This window comes from Hipposideros armiger, unplaced genomic scaffold (assembly GCF_001890085.2).
Source record: "Hipposideros armiger isolate ML-2016 unplaced genomic scaffold, ASM189008v1 scaffold_126, whole genome shotgun sequence".
Taxonomy (NCBI): domain Eukaryota; kingdom Metazoa; phylum Chordata; class Mammalia; order Chiroptera; family Hipposideridae; genus Hipposideros; species Hipposideros armiger.
In genome coordinates this window covers 3445532-3468761 of record NW_017731476.1, presented here as the reverse complement: position 1 = coordinate 3468761, position 23230 = coordinate 3445532, and the positions used below count along the sequence as shown (strand labels likewise).

General features: G+C 59.6%; 1 protein-coding gene across 5 annotated transcripts in view; it reads left to right on the top strand.

Annotated features, from left to right (window-relative positions):
* Window positions 1–23230, top strand: part of PKD1 (polycystin 1, transient receptor potential channel interacting) — a 44779-nt gene that overhangs the window by 4210 nt on the left and 17339 nt on the right. For 3 of the 5 annotated variants that reach the window (XM_019648517.1, XM_019648516.1, XM_019648520.1), the window contains exons 2-15: window positions 11091–11162; window positions 11293–11364; window positions 11685–11854; window positions 12137–12808; window positions 12937–13120; window positions 13968–14188; window positions 14522–14637; window positions 15056–15182; window positions 15513–15751; window positions 16329–17084; window positions 18008–18139; window positions 18324–18499; window positions 18758–18891; window positions 19502–23118. In XM_019648517.1, coding sequence (XP_019504062.1) covers window positions 11091–11162; window positions 11293–11364; window positions 11685–11854; window positions 12137–12808; window positions 12937–13120; window positions 13968–14188; window positions 14522–14637; window positions 15056–15182; window positions 15513–15751; window positions 16329–17084; window positions 18008–18139; window positions 18324–18499; window positions 18758–18891; window positions 19502–23118 — 6688 coding nt within the window. The remainder of the gene's footprint in view (window positions 1–11090; window positions 11163–11292; window positions 11365–11684; window positions 11855–12136; window positions 12809–12936; window positions 13121–13967; window positions 14189–14521; window positions 14638–15055; window positions 15183–15512; window positions 15752–16328; window positions 17085–18007; window positions 18140–18323; window positions 18500–18757; window positions 18892–19501; window positions 23119–23230) is intronic. The other 2 variants (XM_019648518.1, XM_019648519.1) reach the window with 2 other exon arrangements.

The following is a 23230-nucleotide window of genomic DNA, read 5'->3' as shown; positions in this document are numbered from 1 at the left end:
TGAGGCCAGCAGGTAGGGATGACACTGAAGGGTCTAAGAGGGAAGTGTTGTGCTTGGTGTCTTCTAGAAAGAACACTGACTGCTGTGTGGAGACAGTGGGTAGTGGGAGGACTCAGGTGACCTGCACTTCCTGCCGATCTCACTCTCACATTCTCTGAGCTGCACACAATGGCTGGTGCTTGGGGATTCGGACTATAGATGCACGTGTAATGTTAGTTTCCTGATGAGACACAGAATGCAAATTTGCCAGAACTGTGGACAGGAGGGCACACACGTCTTCTGTATTTGCCCCCCGAATGGGGACTGCAGCGTGGAGAACATGTGCAAATCATGTATTTGATGAGGGACTTGTAGCCAGAATATATTAAAAATCCTTATGACTCAATACTAAAAAGACAAATCACCCAATTAAAAAAATGGGCAAAGGATCTGAACAGACATAGCTTCAAAAAAGATATACAAATGACCAATCAGCATATGAAAAGATGCTTAACTGCTTACTTTTAGGGAAATGCAAATCAAATCACAGTGAGATACCCTTTCACATCCACTGGGGTGGCTATCACCAGAAAGACAGCCCATAATGAGTGTTGGTGAGGATGTGAAGAAATTGTAACCCTCCTTCACTGCTTGTGGGGATGTACAATAGAATGGGGGAACAGTCTGGCAGTTCCTCAGGAGGTTAAACGTAGGACCCAGCAATTCTGCTCCCAGGTATCTACCCAAGAGAAATGAAACATGCGTCAACACAAAAACTTGTATACAAATGTCTATAGCAGCATTATTCATAGTAACCAAAGGTGGAAACAGCCCAAGTATCCATCAACAGCTGAATGGATAAATAGTGCCATCCTATCACACAGTGGAATGTTACTCAGCCATAAAAAGGAATGAGCGCTGACACGCTACAATCACGGATGAGCCTTGAAAACTTGGTGCTCAATGAAAGAAGACAGACACAAAAGGCCACATATTAAATGATTTCACTAATACAAAATGGCCAGAACGGGCAACTCCATGGAGGCAAAAGGCAGACTAGTGTTGTCTGCAGCTGGGGTAGGGGATGGGGTTGGGCGGTGATGGCCATGGAGTGTGGGGTTTTGTTTGGGGAGATGAAAAAGTTTTGGAATTAGATAGTGGTGATGGTTGTACAACCTTGAGAATATACTAAAAACCACTGAATTGTGTACTTTAGAAGGGTGAGCTTTATTAGTATGTAAATTATGTTTGAATTTAAAAAAAGTTTCTGAAGAAACTACCCAGTGGGTGGCCCCCTCCCACCACTGCCTTGTCTTCTCATGGTTGCCAAGTGACAGGCTCTGTGCTAGGCCCTTTCTGTCCTTTATCTCAGGTGCCTCACACAGTGCTGTGGGGGTGGAACCACTCAGTCCCACTTTACAGACCAGTACACGGAGGTTGAGTCATTTCCTAGGATCACATGGCTGGTTAGTTGTGGCAGAGAGGTGGTTTCATCAACATGCTCTGGGGCATAACCCTGCAACTGCACGCAGGGACCTGGGGTACAGCAACAGCAGCCTGGTTCATAAACCATAGAGAGGTGGCAGTGGGGCTGTGCCTGAGTGGGACTGGGTGGGATCTGGGCTCAGGCCCCAGCTGCTTGCTCAGCAATGTCCGTCCTACCAGCTCCTCCTCAGACCTCCCTCTGTGATTCCCTGTTCTGGTCCCTTCCCGCTGACTTCCTGTTTGGTTCCAGGAGGAAGGTATGGGAGCCCAGGAGTAGGGGATTCAGGCCCTGGGTCAGACCAAGTTTACATCCCAGCACCTACACTTCCTGTGTGACCTTGGCTGAGTCACTCAGCCTCTCTGAGTTTCAATCTCCTCACCTACGAAATGGGCACCATGTGTGGATGTACCTTACAGGGTCGTGGGGCCTCAGAGGTGAGGGTATGTCCTGCATCCACAGGGCTCGATTGCCAGTGGTCCCAGTAATTGTAACTTGCTTAAGTGGCTCCCTCCATCCCCTCCTCTCTGTGTTTTCAGAGCCCATTACCTTGTCCCCAAGCATTGGCCACCAGGAGATGGACCCCTAGGACCTGCCCTGCTGCAGAGCAGACAGGACACAAGAGCCTGAGAAGTGCCCCTGAGCCAGTGCACATGTTACCGTGACTGAGTTGTTCAGATCAAACACTGCAACAGACGGGAGAAGCGTAGATGAGCATGAGCAGGCAGACTCCTACACACCCCTCAGCACCTAGGCAGGGAAACCCCATGTCCAGAAGCCATCTGGTCTGACCTCAGAGGTGCCTTAACACAGGGCCACACGGCTGTTGGGATTCATCACTCCTGGCATGTTCCGCTTGTGTTTTTATCTCAGTTTTAAGTGCTTGTGTTTTTGATGCTTTCACGTGGGGATATGTAACAGTGAGGTTACGAGGCATGAACAAAGCACTGGGAGCTCTTGTGTGCACCTTGCTCTTGATGATGTGGCACCCTCGGAACCTGTGAGCATGTGAGCTACTCAGTGTCCCCCACAGCACACTGACCCTGCTGCCACCTCGGCTGTCGCACACGGCACATCTTTTTTATTTTTCTGGGGAAGCTAACTGACTCAGGTGGTTTTGGAGAAGGTGCACCTGGCGCCTGCCAGCCTCAGTTTCCCTTTCCTGGTTCTCTACAGGCTCCTCCCACAGTCCTCTTCCCTCAGGCCAGCACATCTCCTAGTAGGCCGCCTGTTGGGGCCTCCTTGTCCACTCTCCACAGGCTGTGCCTGGGGGCCGCCATCTTGTGACAATTGGCTGGGCTGGGTGGTATTGCCAGATGTGGCCCCACCCTGGACCCTCCCAGCTGCCTCTGTGCCAGGTGGGCGGGGAGTGTGGAGACCCTGGCCTCAGAGGGAGACTCCGGCTGGGGTTTAGTTTCCAGCGAAGAAGCCATTTTGGATGGAGACGCACATTTTCTTTTCCGGAACACTGTGTGGTGGCCAGTGCCAGCAGCGGAAACCCAGTGGGCCCTGCCTGGCGAGTGCTCTGGAATGAAAACATCCCGTTTCTCCTGCCACTGTCTGGGGTGGCGCAGCATCTGGGCTTGGGCACACTGAGGCCTGGCCCTGTGTGCTGGGTTCCTCGTCTCCAGCTGGCCGAGGCAGCGGAGCATCCACGGGGTGGGCCGTGTGCGGCGGGGGCGCTGCTGAGTGAAAGGCAGCTGGAAAATGCAGCTCACGTCCTTTTTCCCGGAACACCTCGTTCTTTATGGCTTGGCAGCCGTCTCCGCCAAGGGGCCCAGTGGTGCCCAGCTGCTGATGCCAGCGAGGGGGCTGCATTTGGGGGCCAAGGTAGGCAGGGCTCTTTCCCTTCCAGAGATGCCTCGTGGGCCCAGGCCTAACAAAGTGGGGTGCCCTCAGTTTTAGCAGCCCCCAGGTCCTGAAGGCATGAAGCCTGCTCCTGCATCCTGTGGGGCCATCCTAGAAAGGGCTTCAGTCCTGAGGCAGGGCAGAGCCAGCTTTTCATTCTGGTCGAGGTGGGGAATCGGGGCCAGAGCCTCGGCAAGGCTAGCGGCACTGGTGGCCCCAGGGTCCTGCACCTCCAAACTGCCCTGGTGTCAGGCTGGGTCATGCCACTAGCCCTGCCCAGCAGCCGAGTGGGTACGGAGATTGCTGGCCACGCTGAACTGATGCTTCTGCCCTTGGAAAGCTGGAGGCCCTGTGCCGGCTCCCCAACCAGGGTGGGAAGAGCCCCAACTGCCTTTCTTCTTCACTTTTCAGGCTCTGGGGAGGCAGGGAAGGCGGCCTCACTGAGCCTCAGCATTCCCATCTGTAGAGGGGGTGTCACAGTCCCTGCCCTGCTGGCTATGACAGGCCAGAGTGCAAAGGGACACATCAGCTGAGCGCAGTTCCCTGAGGCCCCTGGGTGTTGCTTCTTTTCTCTCCATGCCCTTGAAGGGAGGCCCCTTGAAGAGAGGCCCCCAAATCCCTAGCTGCAGGTGGAAGGGTAAGCTGGACCCCTCTCTGGGTGGGCCCCCTCCTTCCCAGCCCCTGGCCACCACCCTGGTCTGTTAATGCCCAGATGGTAGCTGGTCTCAGAGCACCTCCCCTCGGGGCTGAGTTGTGTGGAGGGTGCCCCACGGCCTCATCTCTTTCCTGAGGCTTCCCTCCCTGTCCTGGCTTGTGGTCCCAGGGGGGATCCTAGGCAGGCTTTGTCACCACACCAGACACCCACCTTATCCTGGTGACAGTTCAGTTGTGTGGCAAAGCTCCATGAGGGAGCCCCACAAAATACCCTGTGAAATGGGCATTGCTTGCTGTTCCATTGCCCTGGGGCCGGGAGTCTACGGAGGATTCTCATGCAGGCCTTTCCCTCTTGTCTTCAAGGCCAAGGCCCCCCACCCGCTTCTTGCTGATCCCTTGAGCCCTGATTTGCATCAGGTGGAGGTGGGAACTTGAATGCAGAGCCAAGGTAGATCTGGCAGGCCCCCCCTGCCCCTTCTCCCTGGAAGGCCTGCTCCCTGCCCACCTCCCTAGCTCATCCTATCCGCATGTTTTTTTCCAAATCAGCTCTCTCCCAAACTTGAATTCATTAATTTAAACGTCATCATTTCCGGCCCTGGAAGCCAGCCTCACTCTCCATAAATAGAAGGGAATGAAAGCAGAATGAGGTTATTAGACTCAGACTGGCGCGGGTGCTGGGCTCCCAGCTGCCTGTCCCCGGTGCTGAAAGAAGCCATTAGTGAGGCGGTGAGGCAGTGAGTGGGTGGCACTGCCAGGCCTGAGGGCCGAGGTGTTGGCAGGGGTCCCCTGAGGGGCCCCAGACCAGCATGGTGGCCTCTCTTCCCTTCTGCCTGCGCCTGGCTTTTCAGGGGCCCTGTTAGGCATCCCCCTTGCTGGGCTGAGGGGAACCTGTTTCTCTCTGGAGCCTGTGGGGCCTCCAGGGATAGGGTGGGCTGGCTTAGCCAACAGCAGCAGGGCCCACTGAGGCTGCATTTCCAGGAACCAGGAGGGCTGGAGGAAGAAGGAGGAGCCTAGAGCCCTGCGCCCTGGGTGGGGAGTGGGGTGCCTGCCGCCCACTGCGTTGTCTTGTCCTGCCAGAGGGAGGAGGCAGCTGCTGGCTCGGGAGGAGCCAGTTACATAACATGTACCGGCTGCCCCTCCGGAGCCCATTCCCCTCAAGCCCTGTTTCCAGCAAGGCAGCCAGTACCGGGGTGGGGGTGCTGGGCTGGGGCCTGGCACTCGCCCCCACCGCTGACCACATGTGTCTGGAATGTGCAGATGTTTCCTTGGGGGCTCCAGCTGGCCCCCAAACCCCGCCCAGCATCTGGACTGGAGAGCAGGCACCCAAGGCCACCCTCCTCCTTGGCATAGGAGGAAACTGAGGCTGCTCTGGGCTGCAGGACAGGGTCCTCTGGGCTTGTCTGGAGGCTCCGTTTCCTCAGCTCTAAAAGTGACTGCCCTCAGAGCCATCTGGGAACGCTCCAGACATGCGGCCTCAGGGGCCTTCTTCCTGGCCTCCACCCCCCACACAACTCACCTTTATACTTGCAGCCCCTTTCTATCTCTCCCTGCTGTGGCTCTGAGACTCCCCCTCCCCTACTCCCCTCTTTCCCTTCCTACCTCCCATCCCCTCTGTGAAGCCTGGGATGTGAGTAGGGCCAGAGCCTGGTGTAGGGAGGGCAGAAGGAGCTGCCTTTGCGCATGGGATGAGGGGCCCTTAGCATCTTCTGCTGGGCACCTCCAGCTTGGTGGTGAAAGCAGAGATCCCTGACCAGCTCCTGCTTGGACCAGGAAAGATCAGAGCCAGAGGCACAGGGATGTGCCATTGGGCACCTGAGCCCCAGGACAAGGATCCAGGGGAGCATCGCTGTGTGGGGGCAGACTGAGTTCCCTAGTGACTGTGGGGGCATTGTGGGGGCAGGAGAAGGAGGGCCCAGGTTGTGGGGTGGACCAGGGGTCTTTCCTTCTCCCCCAACACACTTGCCTGTCTCTGAGCAGGAGAGGGAACAGCAGAGGGCCAGGCCGGGTGTGAGAGCCCTGATCTCTGACCATGGGGTTCATGTCCAATGCTGCAGGCAGTGGGGGGGCCCTTCCAGCCCTATCCCTGGTACCTGGGGAGGTGATATGTGTCTTGTACTTTTGTGGATGTGTCCTGTCCCCAGGTCACCCCTTTCCCCTCTTCCCCCAGCTGGCCTGATCTCTCCAGCCTTGGCCTTGTGTGTGGGGGGGTTCCCCTGGAAGTTGCTGGTCTGGGCCCTGCAGTGGCCTGGGAGGGTCCAGCTGGCCCAGAGGGTGGGCCCTGATTGGCTCAGGACCTCTTGGTGCTGTCCCACCAAGCTGCTGGCTCTCGCTTATGGGTCTGGCACGGCTGCTTGGCCAGCCTCTTCTGCTTCTGCCCACTGTGTGGGCTCCTTTACACAGCTCCTTGGGCCTGCTGTGTCCTGTCAGGCCCCTGAGTGTGGGGGCAGGGCTTCACATTGCAATGATGTCACCTGGGGGGTTCAGAGGAAGCCCAAGGGGCTGGAGTGGGGATGGGGCTGGCCTGTGGCCACCTTGGCATTCCCCCAGAACATTGATGGCAAAAGCAGATGGAGATGTGGAAAGTGGCTGTGCAGGGCCTGAGGCTATGGGCTTGGGTGAGGATTCCACCCGCCTCCCCCTCCAGTGACTCCCCCTCCAATGGCCCCCCATGACCCTCCAGTGGCCTCTCTGCCCCCTACCCCTCCAGTGTACACCATTACCCATGGCCTACCCTATGCAGATATTTCCACACAAAGGGGAGGTGGGGGGTCCTGTGGTGTGGTCCCTGGCTCTGCCCTCTGGGGAGTGGGGTGGGTGGAGTTTGGCCAGCAGGGCCCCTGAGGCCCTTTGTCCTTTTCTCTGCACCATGGGCCAGGTCCAGGTCCAGGTGAGTGCTGGGGAGAAGGGTCTCGGGGGCTTGGAGCACAGGGAGTGCAGGGCGCATGTGGCCAGCACCGTGATAGGGAGGCGGTCTGCGTGATAGGGAGGCGGTCTGTGTATGTGAGGCAAGTTCCATGGGGCTGCTGAGCTAGGCGAAGTTGGATGGAGGACTTAACTGGAGCCGTGGGCCAGTGAGCCCAGGGACAGCGGTGTCCTACCAGGCAGGTGGGTGCTGGCTGAGTGACCAGGACACTGAGGGTGACCTGCCTCCCCACCCCACCCTGGTTTCTCAGGCACCACAGGCGGCTCCCAGCAGCTGTCACTCGTGATGAATTTTCCAGAAAGCAGGATGTAGAAAAACATTTTAGGGATTTTCCTTCTTTATCCTCTGAGGCCTGGGCTGGGAAGCTCTCCCTGGTGCCCTTGGTGTGTGTCTCATGCCTGCACTCGTCCTCATGCCACCGTCCTGTCCCCCAGGCCATCTGTCTGGACCATCATACTCCCCAGGGCTGTTGCTTCTTGGCTCCTGGGGCTTGATTCCTTCTGACAGGCCCAGATTCTGCTGTCCTTAATTCAGCCACTAGGAAGCCCCCACTTAGGTCCAGGGTGCCATTGATCAAGTGGTAGGAGTGTGGCTGCCTGGCCTGGTCCCAGCCTGTGCCACCCACGCTGGGGGTGGTGTGGATGCGCCAGCATCCCAGCTGTGGGCACAGTGTGTGTACAGTGCTGGCGGGCCTTGGCCTGTGCTGGGAGAGACATGTGTCCCTATTTTTTTTTTTTTTTCAAAAAAGCAGACATGACTGTCCTAAATTGTTTATTAGGTCAGAGTTTTACAGACATTGCTCATATTTGTGTCACCAGTGAAGCTGGAGAGTGTCGCCTCCTGCAGGTCACGAGGCGAGAAGCGTTGGTTTGGGGGGACTTGTCCCTTCCGAGGCACGCCTCCTGTGCTGCAGCCCTGCACTAGTGGTGCTGGTGGACTGGCTTGGTGACCCGCTGGGTGTCAGGGTTTCTTTTGATAGTTGGATGGAATGGATCAGTGAGCATAACCTCAAAGAATTTGTGTTTTCACTGACCCCGTAAGAATCCAGGACTCTCAGAGCCCCGCAGTGGTGCCCAGCTTTTGGCTACAGGTGAAGGCTTCGAGCAGACTAGCTGGTTAACACCATGATGGGCAGGCTTGTGGTGGGTTCGCTTAGGAACTGGGCATGTGTAGCCAACAGGGCGCACCGAGTCCCTTATCTGATAACCTGTTCTCCCAGTCTTGCACCTGATTGGCGCCTGGGGTGGGACCTGTGGAGTGCAGAGAGGGGCGCGGTGCTGCCCACCGAGCACCCTAGAAGAAAGCATTGTGCCCCCTTCATGGCTTGTGGAAGCACTTGTGAGTGCTCATCTGGGCTTACCTAATGGCAGCAGCCTGACTGAAAGGAAAAAGCCTCCCTGTGTGGGAGGGGACCAGGGAAGCTAGGCTTGGTTGGAGAGGGTAGAGGCAACAGTGCCAGAGGGCCCATCCCCATGGCCCCTGGCCCGACCTCCTTGGCTAGGGTGGCTCCTGGTTCCCCTCTGAAACTCTGAAGCCCCCACTCCTGGCCCTGGGTCCCACCCCAGCCCCTGCTCCAGGTCCTCTAGGGCAGCCTGTCTGTCTCCTCCTGCACTGAAGCCGCCACACCCCATTTCTCCTACTTCAAGAGCAGAAAGAGTGTGGAAAATCTAGGGGACCTGCCTGCTCTTGAGAATGGGGTTGTTACTCTGCACCCCCTTCCAGTGCTTTCTTTAGTTCTCCATTTGAACAGTTGCAGGGGGAGGGGGCTGCATTTTGCATCTGCCTTTCTCCTGCCTCTGTGTGCCAAGAGGGGGTTCCAGGCCCCACTTGCCAATGGGCTCAGGGTTCTCAAGCTATAAACCATGTCACATCCTACAGGTGAGAGGAAAGAATGTCTGTGCCTCCCGATGTGTGTGTGTGGCTACACTGGTTCCCAAAGCAGTCAGGTTCTCAGTGCAGTGAGTGGCATGACTGTGTGAGCTGGCACCTGCACTGCCATTTGAACTTCTTGCTGGGAGGAGAGCCTTGCCAAATTGGGTGTCCTGGCTTCCTGCCACCTGGTCAGAGCAGTAGTGGGGCTGCTATGGGTCTTTCTGGTGGAAGCCCCGCCCTCACCTGGTCCGAGCAGGAGCCCTGGACTCCCAGCACCTCCCCTGTCCCATGGTACCCCAGTCCAGTTTCGCAGAGGTCCCACTACCATAGGGAGGACCCGCCCCCTGTTCCGCCTGCCCCTCTGACCATGTTGGAGGTTCCACTCATAGCCCCTCTCATGGGGCCCCGGGTTCACTGGAGGCCCGTGGTCTTGCCCACCTGCTGCTTGTTCTCTCCTAGTGAGGCTGCCCATGGCCTGCCTCTCCGGGCTGGCTGAGGCCAGCGTCAGCTGAGCGCTCATTTATATGCTTAGCACTGAGTCCCTGATGCAGAGAGAGACAAGGCTCCTTGGGGTTGGCTGAGTGTGTCTACAGTGCACCTCTCCACACCCCCTTAGTGGGAGCTGCAGGGGCACAGGAGCCCCTCTGGGCCTGGCTCCCCACATTGGTCACGGGAAGGCAAGTGCTACCTCTCCAAAAGCTCCTCAGGTGGCCCCCTGCTGTGTTGGGAGCCAGGATAGTGGGAGCAGCCTAGGTGAGACCCAGCCTCCTGCCCCTGTCAAGTAGCCAGTATTTGGATAGTGGTCACCAGGAGGCTCTGTGTGGCCAGCAGATCTCCAGGGAGGAGCAGTGGTCAAGGGCTAGGGTGGGGTCATTTCCTGACCCTGGTTTCAGAGGTGGTCCTGAGCATCGCAGGCTGGGCAGGGGGTCTGTGCCATGCCTCTCAGCCTGCCAAGCCCTAGGACACTGTCTGACCCGCTGTTGCCCATGTCCTTGCAGCCTGCGTGTTTGGAGGCCCAGGGGCCTGGGTGGCACCTCAGTGCCTTGGCTCCCAGGAGGGCCTCCTTTTACACCAGCCTGGTCTTACTGAGCTCCTGCTGTGTTTGGAGCAGGCTTGAGAAAGCAAGGCCCATTCCAGAGGGTGACTGATGGGAGCTGGGCTTTAGGACATCCCCTGGGCTGCCATGGGGGTTTGGACCAGGCTGCAGCTGGGGTGGTGTTGGGAAGGCCCGTGTTTTAGGAGCTGGGTTTGCAGGCCTGGAGGAGGCATCAGTGGACCCCCAGTCTCTGTATCACTGGGTGGTCATTGGTGGGAAGACAGGGCTGGAGAGAGGCATTCTGGGACATGAGAGTGTGAATAGTGACACCTGGAAAGACAGGGGCTTGTGGGTGGGAGGCCCAGGCCTCATCTGTTTGGAGACCGTGGTGGGGGGGGGGGTACACAGACCTGTGGGAGCCTGGGGAGGGGACGAGGAAGGTGGGGTGAGTCAGGTGACCAGAGGTGTTCACCAAATCAGGGTGGTCCAAGGGTCCCTGACCCAGGAGGTGAATGGGCATGGGCGACTGTGACCTCCACCTCCGTGCTGGGAAGGAAAGTGGGATTGTTGGCGCAAGAGCATGTCCTGGACATGTCAGTCCCATCTGTCTGCACGGGCGGAGTCACAGTCTGTTTTAGGAGGTTCCCTTGCTTTCATTGGTCAGTCTGTCCACTCCGACACACAGCACAGTTTTACATAGTGTCAATCCATGTTTCAGCTTTTCTTGATGCTTCTTGTGGGAAGTTACGCTTCCCATTAAACCTATGTGTTATCTTGTTGACTGGAGTTTTCATTGGTGTTAACCTCGAGGTTTAATATGGGCTGTCACTGTCGCTATGGTATGGGCTTATCTACCAGGGCCATGTGTTCACCTGGCCTTTGTGCCCCACTGCAGCTTAGGGACATTCACAGGTCCCGTCAGCTGGCAGCAGCTGGGCCCCTGGCCCTGAAGACCTCTGAGCTGCCCTTGTGTGTTTTTAACCCTGTAGGGGGGTGAAGTCTGCCCTCCGTGATGTGGACTGGCCCTGCTGGGCTAGGGGCAGGGGACAATGCAGGGCCTTGGTTCTAGGGGGACTAGTACAGGGCATGGATGGAGCGCTGAGAGGTCCCAGCCTTCTCCTGCCTCTTTTTCCAGATGTGAATTCATTCCGATTCTCTATCCTGGCTGGGAATAAGGAGCTCGGGGGTGGGAGGCCACAATTGGGGGTGCTGGGGAGCTTCTGGGACAGGCCTGGGGTTGGCTTTGTGCCCCACCCGGGGCTCCAGCACTGACCTGTGACTGATTTGCTTCCCAGAGACGTCTCCCACAATCTGCTCCGGGCACTGGATGCCGGGCTCCTGGCGAACCTCTCGGCACTGACAGAGCTGTGAGTGTCCTCTCCAGCGTGGCTATAGGATTCCACTGCGGGGGTGGGGGTGGGGGCAGGTGGTGGCTGCTTGTCACGATTGCAGTTATGGGGGCAGCTCAGACCCTACCAAATCCCCCCTTTCTTCCAGGGACATAAGCAACAACAAGATTTCGACATTAGAAGAAAGAACATTTGCTAATTTATTTAATTTAAGTGAAATGTAAGTTGCATTGTTTTTGGTGGGTGTTAGTGGCTGGGCTCATGGCCCCCCAACAATCCCCCGCCCTCCTGACCTGGCCTTCATACCTGTTCCCTAATTTGAGACCAGACACTGGGGGACTGTTTGCTTGCCTGCTGGAGCCCCCCCACCCAGAACCTGGCAGGCTACCACACGGGTAGTGGGAGGCTGTACTTGTTGGGGGGTGGGGGTGGGCCCTGATCTCCCCAGGTTGAGGCCAGCGCAGACTTCCTCAAGGCCAGGCCTGGTCCCCCCTACCTGTCCCACTGTCTGCCGAGCACCTGGCCCTGCCTCTTCTACAGAAACCTGAGCGGGAACCCGTTAGAGTGTGACTGTGGTCTGGCGTGGCTGCCGCGCTGGGCAGCGGAGCAGCGGGTCCGTGTGGTGCAGTCCGAGACAGCAACTTGTGCAGGCCCTGGCCCCCTGGCTGGCCGGCCCCTTCTCCAGGTCCCCTTGTCTGATAGCGGCTGTGGTGAGTACAGGTGGGGCAGGGCCAGCTCAGTCCTTCCCTGGGGGACAGCCCGGCCAAGAAGGAGTCACCAGCCTGCAGGGGATGAAAGATGGGGACCTGGGCAGCAGATACATTGGCGAATAATTACTGGGCTGAGACAGACTGACCGGTGAGGTTTAGGAAGGCCCTCTGGACCAAGAGGCCAGTGCGGGTGGGAGGTGGGGAGACCAGCGTGGGGTTGGGGGTGGGGGGGAATCTGGGATCTAGAATGGGGGCTGAGAAGCAGCCATCTGCCCCTTCCAGGTGAGGAGTACATCGCCTGCCTCCCTGACAACAGCACAGGTGCCGTGACGCTGGTGGCCTTCTCAGCTGCCCATGAGGGCCCGCTGGTGGCCGAGGCCTGCAGTGCCTTCTGTTTCTCTGCCGGTCAAGGCCTTGCGGCCCTCTCAGAGCAGGGCCGCTGCCTGTGCGGGGTGGTCCAGCCCCCTAACACCTCCTCCGCCTGCCTGCCCTTCTGCTCTGGCCTCCCGCTGCCCCCTGCCCCTGCCTGCAGGGGCCCCACCCTCCTCCAGAATGCCTTCCCTGCCTCCCCAGGGGCCACTCTGGTAGGGCCCCATGGACCCCTGGCCTCTGGCCAGCCAGCAGCCTTCCATGTCACTGCCTTGCTACCTGTCAGCTCCACACGCTGGGACTTCGGCGACAGCTCCCCTAAGGTTGACATCGCTGGGCCGGCTGCTACTCACCGCTATATGCTGCCCAGGCGCTATCGAGTGACAGTTGTGCTGGCCCTGGGGGCTGGCTCAGCCCAGCTGGAGACGGAGGTGCAGGTGGAGGCGGCTCCGGCTGCCCTGGAGCTCGTGTGTCCAGCCTCAGTGCACATTGATGAGACCCTCGAGCTCGGAGTCCGAAATCGTGGCGGCTCAGGCCTCAAGGCCACCTACAGCATTATGGCCCTAGACGAGGAGCTGGCCCAAGGTGGGTACCTCCCTGCCACTGGACCCGGGTCACCCCGCTTGTTCCTCACCCCAGGGTCAGGGGCACATGGGGAAGAGTCCTGGGTGGGCACACATTGATACCCCATCTCTCTGCCCGCCGGCCCCCAGTGGTGCATCCGCTGTGCCCCTCCGACACCGAGGTCTTCCCTGGTAACGGGCATTGCTACCGCCTGGTGGCGGAGAAGGTGGCCTGGCTGCAGGCGCAGGAGCAGTGCCGGGCCTGGGCCGGGGCCGCCCTGGCCATGGTGGACAGTCCCGCCGTCCAGCACTTCCTGGTCTCCCGGGTCACCAGGTGCCTGCCCCCACCCCCAAGAGGCTGAGAGGTTTGGAGGGGGTTCCCAGAACACTGGGGTGGGGGCAGAGCCTGAGGCAGTCAGGAGGAGAGAGGAAAGTGGCTGGAGAGGCCTCAGTACCTTCCGTGGCTGGCCAGGGGTGGTGGTGGTGGAGGCCAGATGCCCACCTCCTGGGGTCCCCGTGTGGGAAGGGGCCAGTTGGACTGTGAAATCACACCCTGGACATACCCAGTGTCTAGAATTGGAAATTGAAGCCCAGAGTAGTCCAGGCCCTTGCCCAAAGGCACTTAATGGGCAGTAGCGTGGCCCTGCCCTGGCTCTGACTCTAGCACCTCATTTCTCCCCTGTGCCTTTCACTGTCCTTGTCCCTTTGCCTGTCTCTATGTCTGTCCCTGTCCATTTCCTTCTGCCTGTCCCTGTCCCGCTGCCTGTCCCCATGTCTGTCTCCATCCCTATCCATGTGTCTATAAGCCCTGTTTCTAGAAGGGTCTTCCTACCTTGGCAGAGCTGTGAGGAGTAGCCTATTTGGGGGCTGATGTGCTGGTGTTCTAGTTCTCACATGCCACACCCAGAGCCTCCCCATAGGACACGGTGTGGGTCTGATTGAGGTGGAGCTCCCTTGGCTGGGCCCCTAGCCCCATCGTGTGGACAACTAGATGGGCACTACTGTGGGCCTTGCTCACCAGGCCTAGTCTCTGAGCCTCGGTTTCCCTATCTAGAAAGCAGGAACTGGGCCCACATGATGGGCTGCTGTGAGGAGCCTGCCCCCCTCCCCCGAGAGAGTGGGCAGAGGGGCACCTGTCTTTGGGGAGCCCCCTGAGTCTCAGCTGTCCCCACCATCTGCAGGAGTCTGGACGTGTGGATTGGCTTCTCGGCTGTGGAGGGTGCTGAGGCAGGCCCATTGCCTCGGGGCGAGGCCTTTAGCCTGGAGAGCTGCCAAAACTGGCTGCCGGGGGAGCCACACCCTGCTACGGCGGAGCGCTGTGTGCGGCTTGGGCCTGCCGGGCAGTGCAACACGGACCTGTGCTCGGCATCGCACAGCTACGTCTGTGAGCTGCGGCCTGGAGGTGCGCTGGGGGGCCGGGGAGCACCTTCTGCCTTGGACCAGGAGAGCTGACCCCCAAAAAACACACATCTCCCTGGCCGCCCTGGAGTTCCTCCTACCCTGGCTAGGACAGCATCCCCTCTTCCCTGCCCCAGGCTCCTTCCTTAGCCAATCAGTGTTCCTTAGGTGTTTGCTGAGCACCTACTGTCACCCTGGGCTTGGTCTGCACTGGAGGAAACAGACAAAGGTGGAGGGAGCTGGGGGGCCACTACCAGGTGGCTCAGTACCACCCTGGCCCCCGACATTCTCCTCTTTGGCCTGGGACCAGTACCTCATTGCACACTCGCCACCGCAGGCCCCGTGTTGGACTCGAAGCACTTCCTCATGGGGGCACCCAGTGGAGACCTGCAGGGACCCCTGAGCCCACTGGCACAGCAGGAGGCCCTCTCAGCCCCTCAGGAGCCTGTGGAGGTAGGTCAACCACGACCCTGCTCCAGGACGCAGCCTGGAGGTCACCCTTACTCTGGCTGCTGTGTGCCTCTTAAAAATAGGCTGTTTTTTTCCTGGGCCTTTTTAACATCCTGTGTGCCCAGTAGAGATGGTTTGGAAAACATGCCATTGTGCAGGGAGGAGAAGCCCCATCCCGGTACCCAGGAGAGCTCTGATTGGTCTTGCACCTTTTCTCGGTTTCTGGATTAAAAAACCCCCCAAAAAAACATGGTAGGGGGCTTGCTGCTCACAAGTGGTTTCAACCTGACTTTATCCTGAGTGAAACTTGTGGGGGTCTCTTGAAGCCCCATCTGGCTGCTCCTTTCCCTCTTTGCTGGCCAGGGCTGAGGGCTGGGGTCTGTGGAGCTGAGCCCGCTTCCCCCACCCTATCCCCCACCAGGTAATGGTGTTCCCTGGCCTGGTCCTGAACCACAAAGCCTTCCTCACTACTGTTGAGTTTGGAACCCAGGAGCTCAGCCGGCCTGCCCAGATGCGGCTGCAAGTGTACCGGCCTGTGGGAGGAGCAGGTGGGACCCCATCCTGGTTGTGGGGGTTGCGGGGCTTGGGTGGACTTTCTGTACTGTAATGTCTGCTGGTCCCTTGGCCACTGGACTGGTCTCCAGCCTCCAAGTGGACAGAGCAGGGTCCACAGAGACAGATTCCACGTCTGAAATTCCAAGGACAAATTGCGTGGGGCCTGCCTGGGCTGGGAGTCAGCTGGCCCTGTGTTGGGAGGGGTAGGGGCGTGATGGTGGGGGCCAGGGATGCTGTTTGTCAGGGCTTCATGTAGTAGTGAGTGTCCCTGACTGTGGCCTGTTAGCAAATCAGGGCCTCCAACACCCTTCCTCTCCTTGTAGGAGCTCCAGAAAACAGCAGCGAGCCCGAGAGCAGGTCCCTGGAGAATGGGACTGAGCCAGCCCCTGCATGCATGCCAGAGGGTCTCTGGTGCCCCAGATCCAACGTCTGTCTGCCTCTGGACACCCCCTGCCACCCTCAGGCCTGTGCCAATGGGTCTACATCAGAGCCGTGGGCCTCCTACACACTGTGGAGGGAGTTCCTCTTCTCTGTGCCTGCGGGTCCCCCTGCCCAGTACTCGGTGTGTGTCACTGGCCTGGGTGCCATCTGCCTCCCCCCCCCCCCCCCCCCCCAGCCACTCGAGATCTGGGTCTCCTCATTAAACACAGACAAAATGTAGATTCTTCCGCACAGCTCACCAGGCCGCCCCCCGCTCCATTAGAGCCCTCTCTCATTTCTCAACATGAGAAGCTCCTGCCCCAGGGCCTTTGCACTTGCTGTATCTTTATCTCTTCACCTCTCTTGAAGTGTCTGCCTCATCCCTGTTCAAATCTTGGCCATAGTGTCCCTCAGAGGTCCCTCCCCTTTCGGGAATCCCTACCCCTGCCCGCATCCTCTCTTTCTGCCCTGTGTGTGTTCCATTTATCTGAGGCTGTCCTGTCTCTCCTCACCGTGAGTGCCTAGGTGGGGGGCCCTGTGATTCTTGGGGATGTGTGAGTGACTGATGAGTGTTCAGGTCCATTTAGGGGAGTGACTCTGGGTTACCCCAGGAGGACCCTGTTCACCTGTTAAACACCTGGCCCAGGGCTCCCCTGTAGGCCCCTGACCAGTGGTGGCCCACTGTGAGGACCTGACAGCCCCACCTCCCTCTCCTGTAGGTCGCCTTCCATGACCAGGATGGGCCTCTGCTCCCTGGTGACCTCATAAGCTTACAACATGATGCCGGTCCAGGCGCCCTCCTGCGCTGCGCCCCAGCACTCGGCCGCCCTGGCCCCGAGGCCCCATACCTCTCTACCAGTGCCTCAGCCTGGCTGGCCTGCCTGCCCTCCAAGCTGGAGACCGGCTGGGCTAGCCAGGCCTGTGCCCTGCGGCTGCTCACTGCCACAGAGCAACTCACCCCTCTGCTGGGCCTGAGGCCCAACCCGGGGCTACACCGGCCTGGGCACTATGAAGTCTGGGCCTCGGTGAGCAACAGCGTATCCAGGCGCAACCTGTCCTGCAGCTTTGATGTGCTCTCCCCAGTGGTTGGGTTGCAGGTTATCTACCCCGTCCCCTCTGATGGCCTCCTCTACGTGCCCACCAACGGCTCGACCTTGGTGCTCCAGGTGGACTCCAGTGCTAATGCTACAGCCATGGTGTGCTGGCCTGGGGGCAACATCAGTGCACCCTTCGAGGCCACCTGCCCGGATTCGGTGGCTGCCCTAGTGTCTAGCTGCACCAGTGAGGCCAACGACACCCTGTTCTCTGTGCTGGCACTGCCTGGGCTCAGTGAGGGCAAGCATGCAGTGGAGGTCGTGGTGGAGAATAGCGCCGGCCGGGCCAACCTCAGCCTGTGGGTGAAGGCAGAGGAGCCCATCTGCGGCCTCCGAGCCACGCCCAGCCCTGAGGCCCGCGTGCTGCAGGGAGTCCTGGTGGTGAGTGTGGCCAGAAGTTCTGCCCAACGCCCCCTGAAACAAGGTGCTTGCCTAGAGATTGGCTCCTCCCCAGTGAGAGAAGAGCTTGGCTGCTGGGCCAAGGGGCTCAGTGGTTGGTTACTGGGCAGGTCCTATTAGGTGGCTCCTTAGATTGGTCATTCATTTCTAAATTACTGAAGTTACCGCTAGAACAGTAGCTCTGAGAACGTTTCTTTCCACTCTCACATTTCATGAAATCAAACTCTTTGGCCCACTTCTGACTTCATAAAGCCTGGGTGTGTTTTCAGAGCCCCTGCTGTGTTCCCACCTGGCTAAAGTGAGCATTTTTTTAGGTGGGGTCTGATGCCACCTGGCCACTGTCTGTGCTCTTCTGGAAGGGGCTCTCTTTGGCCTGGGATGCCTACCCTGTACAAGGCAGCCACTTTTGCATAGGGGCCTTTAGAAGGGCTGTTTCTGATGGCCCTGCCACTGTACAGTTGTGTCCCCCAGCTTCTCCTGGTCATTCCTGTTCTATCAGGTGAGGCAGGTAAACATGCAGCCATGGAGGCCCTTTGAGACTCATGTGCCTTGTTAAATGGCATTGTGCTGTCCAACTAAGGGGCCTGAGCCAGAGCTCTGGAAGGAGGGTGCAGACTCAGAGATGACAGGTAGGAAAACAGGCACAGAGTGGTCAAGGTGTGACTGAGCCCAAGCTCAGCCCCATACCATGTGGCTCCCTAGTTGATGGCGGGCCCTGGGGCTCTCCTCCTCGCCATTCTTGCCTTCCTTCCCCCTCTGCCACGCTGTCCTCAAGTCCTGTCCCAGCAAGCCCCACAGGGAGATGTGTCCAAGTGGACAGAGGGGGGCTAAGGGCAGAGTCGGTCCTCCAAAGACCCTGGCCTGGGGCAGGGTCACTGTTGGTCGACACTGTACCCTTCTTGCAGAGGTACAGCCCCATGGTGGAGGCCGGCTCGGACGTGGTCTTCCGCTGGACCATCGATGACAAACAGTCCTTGACATTCCACAACGTGGTCTTCAATGTCATTTACCAGAGTGCCGCCATCTTCAAGCTCTCGGTGGGTGGGTGGCGAGGGCAGGGGCGGGGAGTGGGCGGCTAGCCAATGCTCACCCTTGCCTTCTGTTCCGCTTTGCTCCTGAGGACCCCGTGGCAGCTGTGGGTGAGTGCAGGGTGGGGCTCTGCCCACGCTGCCTTGTGGCCCAGCCCGCTGGCCGCCTGCTCATCCTCACCTGTCTCCACAGCTGACAGCCACCAACCATGTGAGCAACGTCACTGTGAACTACAATGTCACCGTGGAGCGGATGCACAGGATGCGGGATCTGCAGGTGTCTGCAGTGCCGCCTGTGCTGCCCCCCAATGCTACGCTGGCACTGGCGGCTGACGTGCTTGTTGACTCGGCCGTGGAGGTGGCCTTTCTGTAAGTATACCAGGCCCAGTGGGGAGCAGGGGCGCCAGGTTCTTCCCCAGCCTCCCGAGTCCCCACCTCCTCATCTGTCAGGAGGTGCTGGTATGTAGGACCTAGGAAGGAGTAGTGGCTGCAGCAGAGCTGGGTAGTCCCCTGAGGGGAGGTACAAGGAAAGAGTGCAGCCAGGCCGGGGGACATCCCCCCATGGGAGTGGCCAGCCTTTCCCACCCATCCCCCTAGCCACTCACCGCCTGCTCACTGCCCTGCCAGGTGGACCTTCGGGGATGGGGAGCAGGTGATCAGCCAGTTCAAGCCTCCATACGACGAGTCTTTCCAGGTCCCAGACCCCACCGTGGCCCAGGTGCTGGTGGAGCACAACACCACGCACACCTATGCCATCCCAGGTGAGGCGTCCCACTGCCATGCCAGCCCCCACTGGGCAGGTTCTGCCCTGGGGGCAGCCCGCCTTGAGCAAGCTTGGGTTTTTGGCCCAGGGCCTTATTAGGGTGAAGGAGGGGTGCCCAGGGGTGAGGGGTGGACCAAGCCACTGAATGCCATGATTTCAGTCTGCTGGTCAGAAACTGGATCCTCCTGTCCCCTCTCTCCCCTCTTCTGAGCCTTTTTCGGGGGCCTAGGAGGTTACCTTTTAGTTTTAAAATTCCAGAAGCCTCATGCACAAAATGCAAAGTAAACTGTGGGGCCCCCACAATCCTTGCCCTGTGCTGGCACTTACTCTGTTGATCCAAGTGGGATCATGGAAACAGTCGCTCCTTGTCTTGCTTCTTCTGTAGCCTTGTGTCGTGCCCCATACTGATGGCACCCCACACATGCCTCGCTGTGAGCCCCCCGGGGTGGGACCCAAGGCCGTTCCCTGTCCACGCCTTGACCGGGAGCCTTCTGTGCCCGCCCAAGAGGCTCCTGTGCACAGCAGCCCTCGTGGGGTTAGGGAGGGATTGTGCTGAGCAGGTGGTGTGGTGGCCCTGGCCCCATTCCCACTCCAGGCGTGTCTCCCAGGTGAGTACAACCTGACCCTGCTTGTGTCCAATGCCTTCGAGAACTTGACGCAGCTGGTGCCTGTGAGTGTGCGCACCACTCTGCCTGCCGTGACCGTGGCCGTGGGCAGCGCTGTCCTGGTGGCTGGCCAGCCCATCGCCTTCTCCCCACACCCACTGCCCTCGCCCAGGGGCGTCTTGTACATGTGGGACTTCGGGGATGGTTCCCCAGCCGTGACGCAGCACCAGCCAATGGCCAACCACACGTACACCTCGAGGGGCTTGTACCACGTCCGCCTGGAGGTCAACAACACCGTGAGCAGTGCAGTGGCATGCACTGATGTCCACATCTTTGAGGAGCTCCGTGGCCTGAGCGTGAGCCTGAGCCCGGCAGTGGAGCAGGGTGCACCTGTGGTGGTCAACGCCACGCTGGAATCGGGCGACAACATCACATGGACGTTTGACATGGGGGATGGCACAGTGCTCATGGGCCCCGAGCCCGTGGTGGAGCACGTGTATCTGCGGGCGCAGAACTGCACCGTGACTGTGGGCGCATCTAGCCCAGCCGGCCACCTGGCCCAGAGCCTGCCAGTGCAGGTCTTCGTCCTGGAGGTGCTGTGGATCGACCCTGCAGCCTGCATACCTGTGCAGCCCCAGGCCCAGCTCACGGCCCACGTCACTGGGGACCCTGCCCACTACGTCTTCGACTGGACCTTTGGTGATGGTTCCTCCAACACGACCATCTGGGGGGACCCAACGGTGAGGCACAACTTCACGAGGAGTGGTATGTTTCCCCTGGCGCTCATCCTGTCAAGCCGTGTGAACAAGGCACATTACTACACCAGCGTGTGCGTGGAGCCCGAAGTGGGCAATGTCACCCTGCTGCCTGAGAGGCAGTTTGTGCGGCTCGGAGATGAGGCCCGGCTGGTGGCCCTCGCTTGGCCCGCATTCCCCTACCACTACACCTGGGACTTTGGCACCGAGGATGCACCCTGTGTTGGGGGTCCCGAGGCCACATTCACCTACTGGGATGTGGGCTCCTACCTCGTGATGGTCACCGTGTCCAACAACATCTCATCTGCCAATGATTCAGCACTTGTGGAGGTGCAGGAGCCCATGGAGCTCACGGGCATCAGGGTCAATGGGTCCCGTGTGCTGGAGCTGCAGCAGCTCTACCTGTTCTCCACTGTGGGCCGCGGGCATCCCGCCACCTACCTGTGGGATCTGGGTGACGGTGGGCGGCTGGAGGGCCCTGCAGTCACCCACAGCTACACCAGCACGGGCCACTTCACCATCAAGGTGTCTGGCTGGAACGAGGTGAGCCGTGGCGAGGCCCAGCTGAACGTCTCGGTACAGCAGCGTGTGCGGGGACTCAGTGTCAATGCCAGCCGTACGGTGGTGCCCCTGAATGGCAGTGTGAGCTTCAGCACCTTGCTGGAGGCGGGCAGCGACGTGCGCTACTCCTGGGTGCTGTGCGACCGCTGTACACCTATCCCTGGAGGCTCCACCATCTCCTACACCTTCCGCTCCGTGGGCACTTTCAACATCATTGTCACAGCTGAGAATGAGGTGGGCGCTGCCCAGGATAGTATTTTTATTTATGTCCTGCAGCGCATCGAGGGGCTGCAGGTAGCTGGTGGCGGTGGTGGCTGCTGCTTCCCCACCAACCGTACGCTTCAGCTCCAGGCCGTGATTAGAGATGGTACCAATATCTCCTATGGCTGGATTGCCCAGCGGGATAGCGGCCCGACCCTGGTTGGCAGCGGCAAAACCTTCTCGCTCACCGTGCTTGAAGCTGGCACATACCATGTCCAGCTGCGGGCTACCAACATGCTGGGCAGTGCCATGGCCAACCGCACTGTGGACTTTGTGGAGCCCGTGGGGTGGCTGGCTGCGGCCGCCTCCCCTAACCCAGCCACTGTCAACACAAGTGTCATCCTCTGCGCTGAGCTGGCTGGCGGCAGCAGCATCATTTACACCTGGTCCCTGGAAGAAGGGCTGAGCTGGGAGACCCCAGAGCCATCCACCACTCACACCTTCCCCACCCCTGGCCTATACCTGGTCACGGTCACAGCCAAGAACCAGCTGGGCTTGGCCAACACCACCATTGAGGTGATTGTGCAGGTGCCCGTGAGTGGCCTCAGTATCAGGGCCGGTGAACTGGATGGCAGCTTCGTGGTGGCCGGCTCCACCGTTCCTTTCTGGGGGCAGGTGGCCTCGGGCACCGACGTGAGCTGGTGCTGGACTGTTCCAGGTGGCAGCAGATACAGCCAGCACGTCACCGTGGTCTTCCCTGACGCCGGCACCTTCTCTGTTCAACTCAACGCCTCTAACGCGGTCAGCTGGGCCATAGCCACTCACAATCTCACGGTGGAAGAGCCTGTCATGGGCCTGGTGCTGTGGGTCAGCAGCAAGGTAGCGGAGCCTGGGCAGCTGGTCCATTTTCAGATTCTGCTAGCCACTGGCTCTGCCGTCAGCTTCCGCCTGCAGGTCGGCGGGGCCGGCTCTGAGACACTCCCAGGGCCCTACTTTTCCCGCAGCTTCCCCCGGGTCGGGGACTACGTGGTGAGTGTCCAGGCTGAGAACCATGTGAGCCGGGTGCAGGCGCAAGCGCGCATCCTGGTGCTGGAGGCCGTGAGTGGGCTCCAAGTGCCCAACTGCTGTGAACCAGCCATTCCCACGGGCACCGAGAGGAACTTCACAGCCCGGGTGCAACGGGGATCCCGCGTGGCCTATGCATGGTACTTCTCCTTACAGAAAGTCCAGGGGGACTCGTTGGTCATCCTGTCAGGCCGTGATGTCACCTACACTCCTGTGGCCGCGGGGCTGCTGGAAATCCACGTGCGTGCCTTTAACGAGCTGGGTGGTGTGAACCACACGCTCGTGGTTGAGGTTCAGGATGTCATCCAGCACGTGGCATTGAGAAGTGGCCGCTGCTTCACCAACCGCTCAGCCCGGTTCGAGGCTGCAACGAGCCCTAGCCCCCGGCGCGTGGCCTACCACTGGGACTTTGGGGACGGGGCCCCGGCAGAGGACACAGAGGACCCCTGGGCCAACCACTCCTACCTGCAGCCTGGGGACTACCGTGTGGAGGTGAATGCCTCCAACCTGGTGAGCTTCTTTGTGTCCCAGGCAACGGTCACCGTCCACGTGCTAGCCTGCAGGGAGCCCAAGGTGGATGTGGCCCTGCCCCCGCAGGTGCTGATGCGACGCTCCCAGCGCAACTACCTAGAGGCCCACGTCGACCTGCGTGAATGTGTCACCTACCAGACCGAGTACCGTTGGGAGGTGTACCGTGCCGCCAGCTGCCAGCGGCCTGGGCGCATGGCCCGTGTGGCCCTGCCCGGTGTGGACGTGAGCCGGCCCCAGCTGGTGGTACCTCGCCTGGTACTGCCTGTGGGCCACTATTGCTTTGTGTTCGTGGTGTCGTTTGGGGACACACCACTGTCACAGAGTATCCAGGCCAATGTGACAGTGGCCCCTGAGCGCCTGGTGCCCATTGTTGAGGGTGGCTCGTACCGCGTGTGGTCAGACACACAGGACCTGGTACTGGACGGGAGCAAGTCGTATGACCCCAACCTGGAGGATGGCGACCAGACGCCGCTCAGCTTCCACTGGGCCTGTGTGGCCTCAACACAGGTCAGCCCCACAGTGAGGGAGGGGGCGTCCTCCCAGCTCACCTTAGTTGTTTGCACCAGTGAACCTAGCATGGGGAGGGGGGCCACCTGCTGGCTGAGTCCTGGTAGGCTTG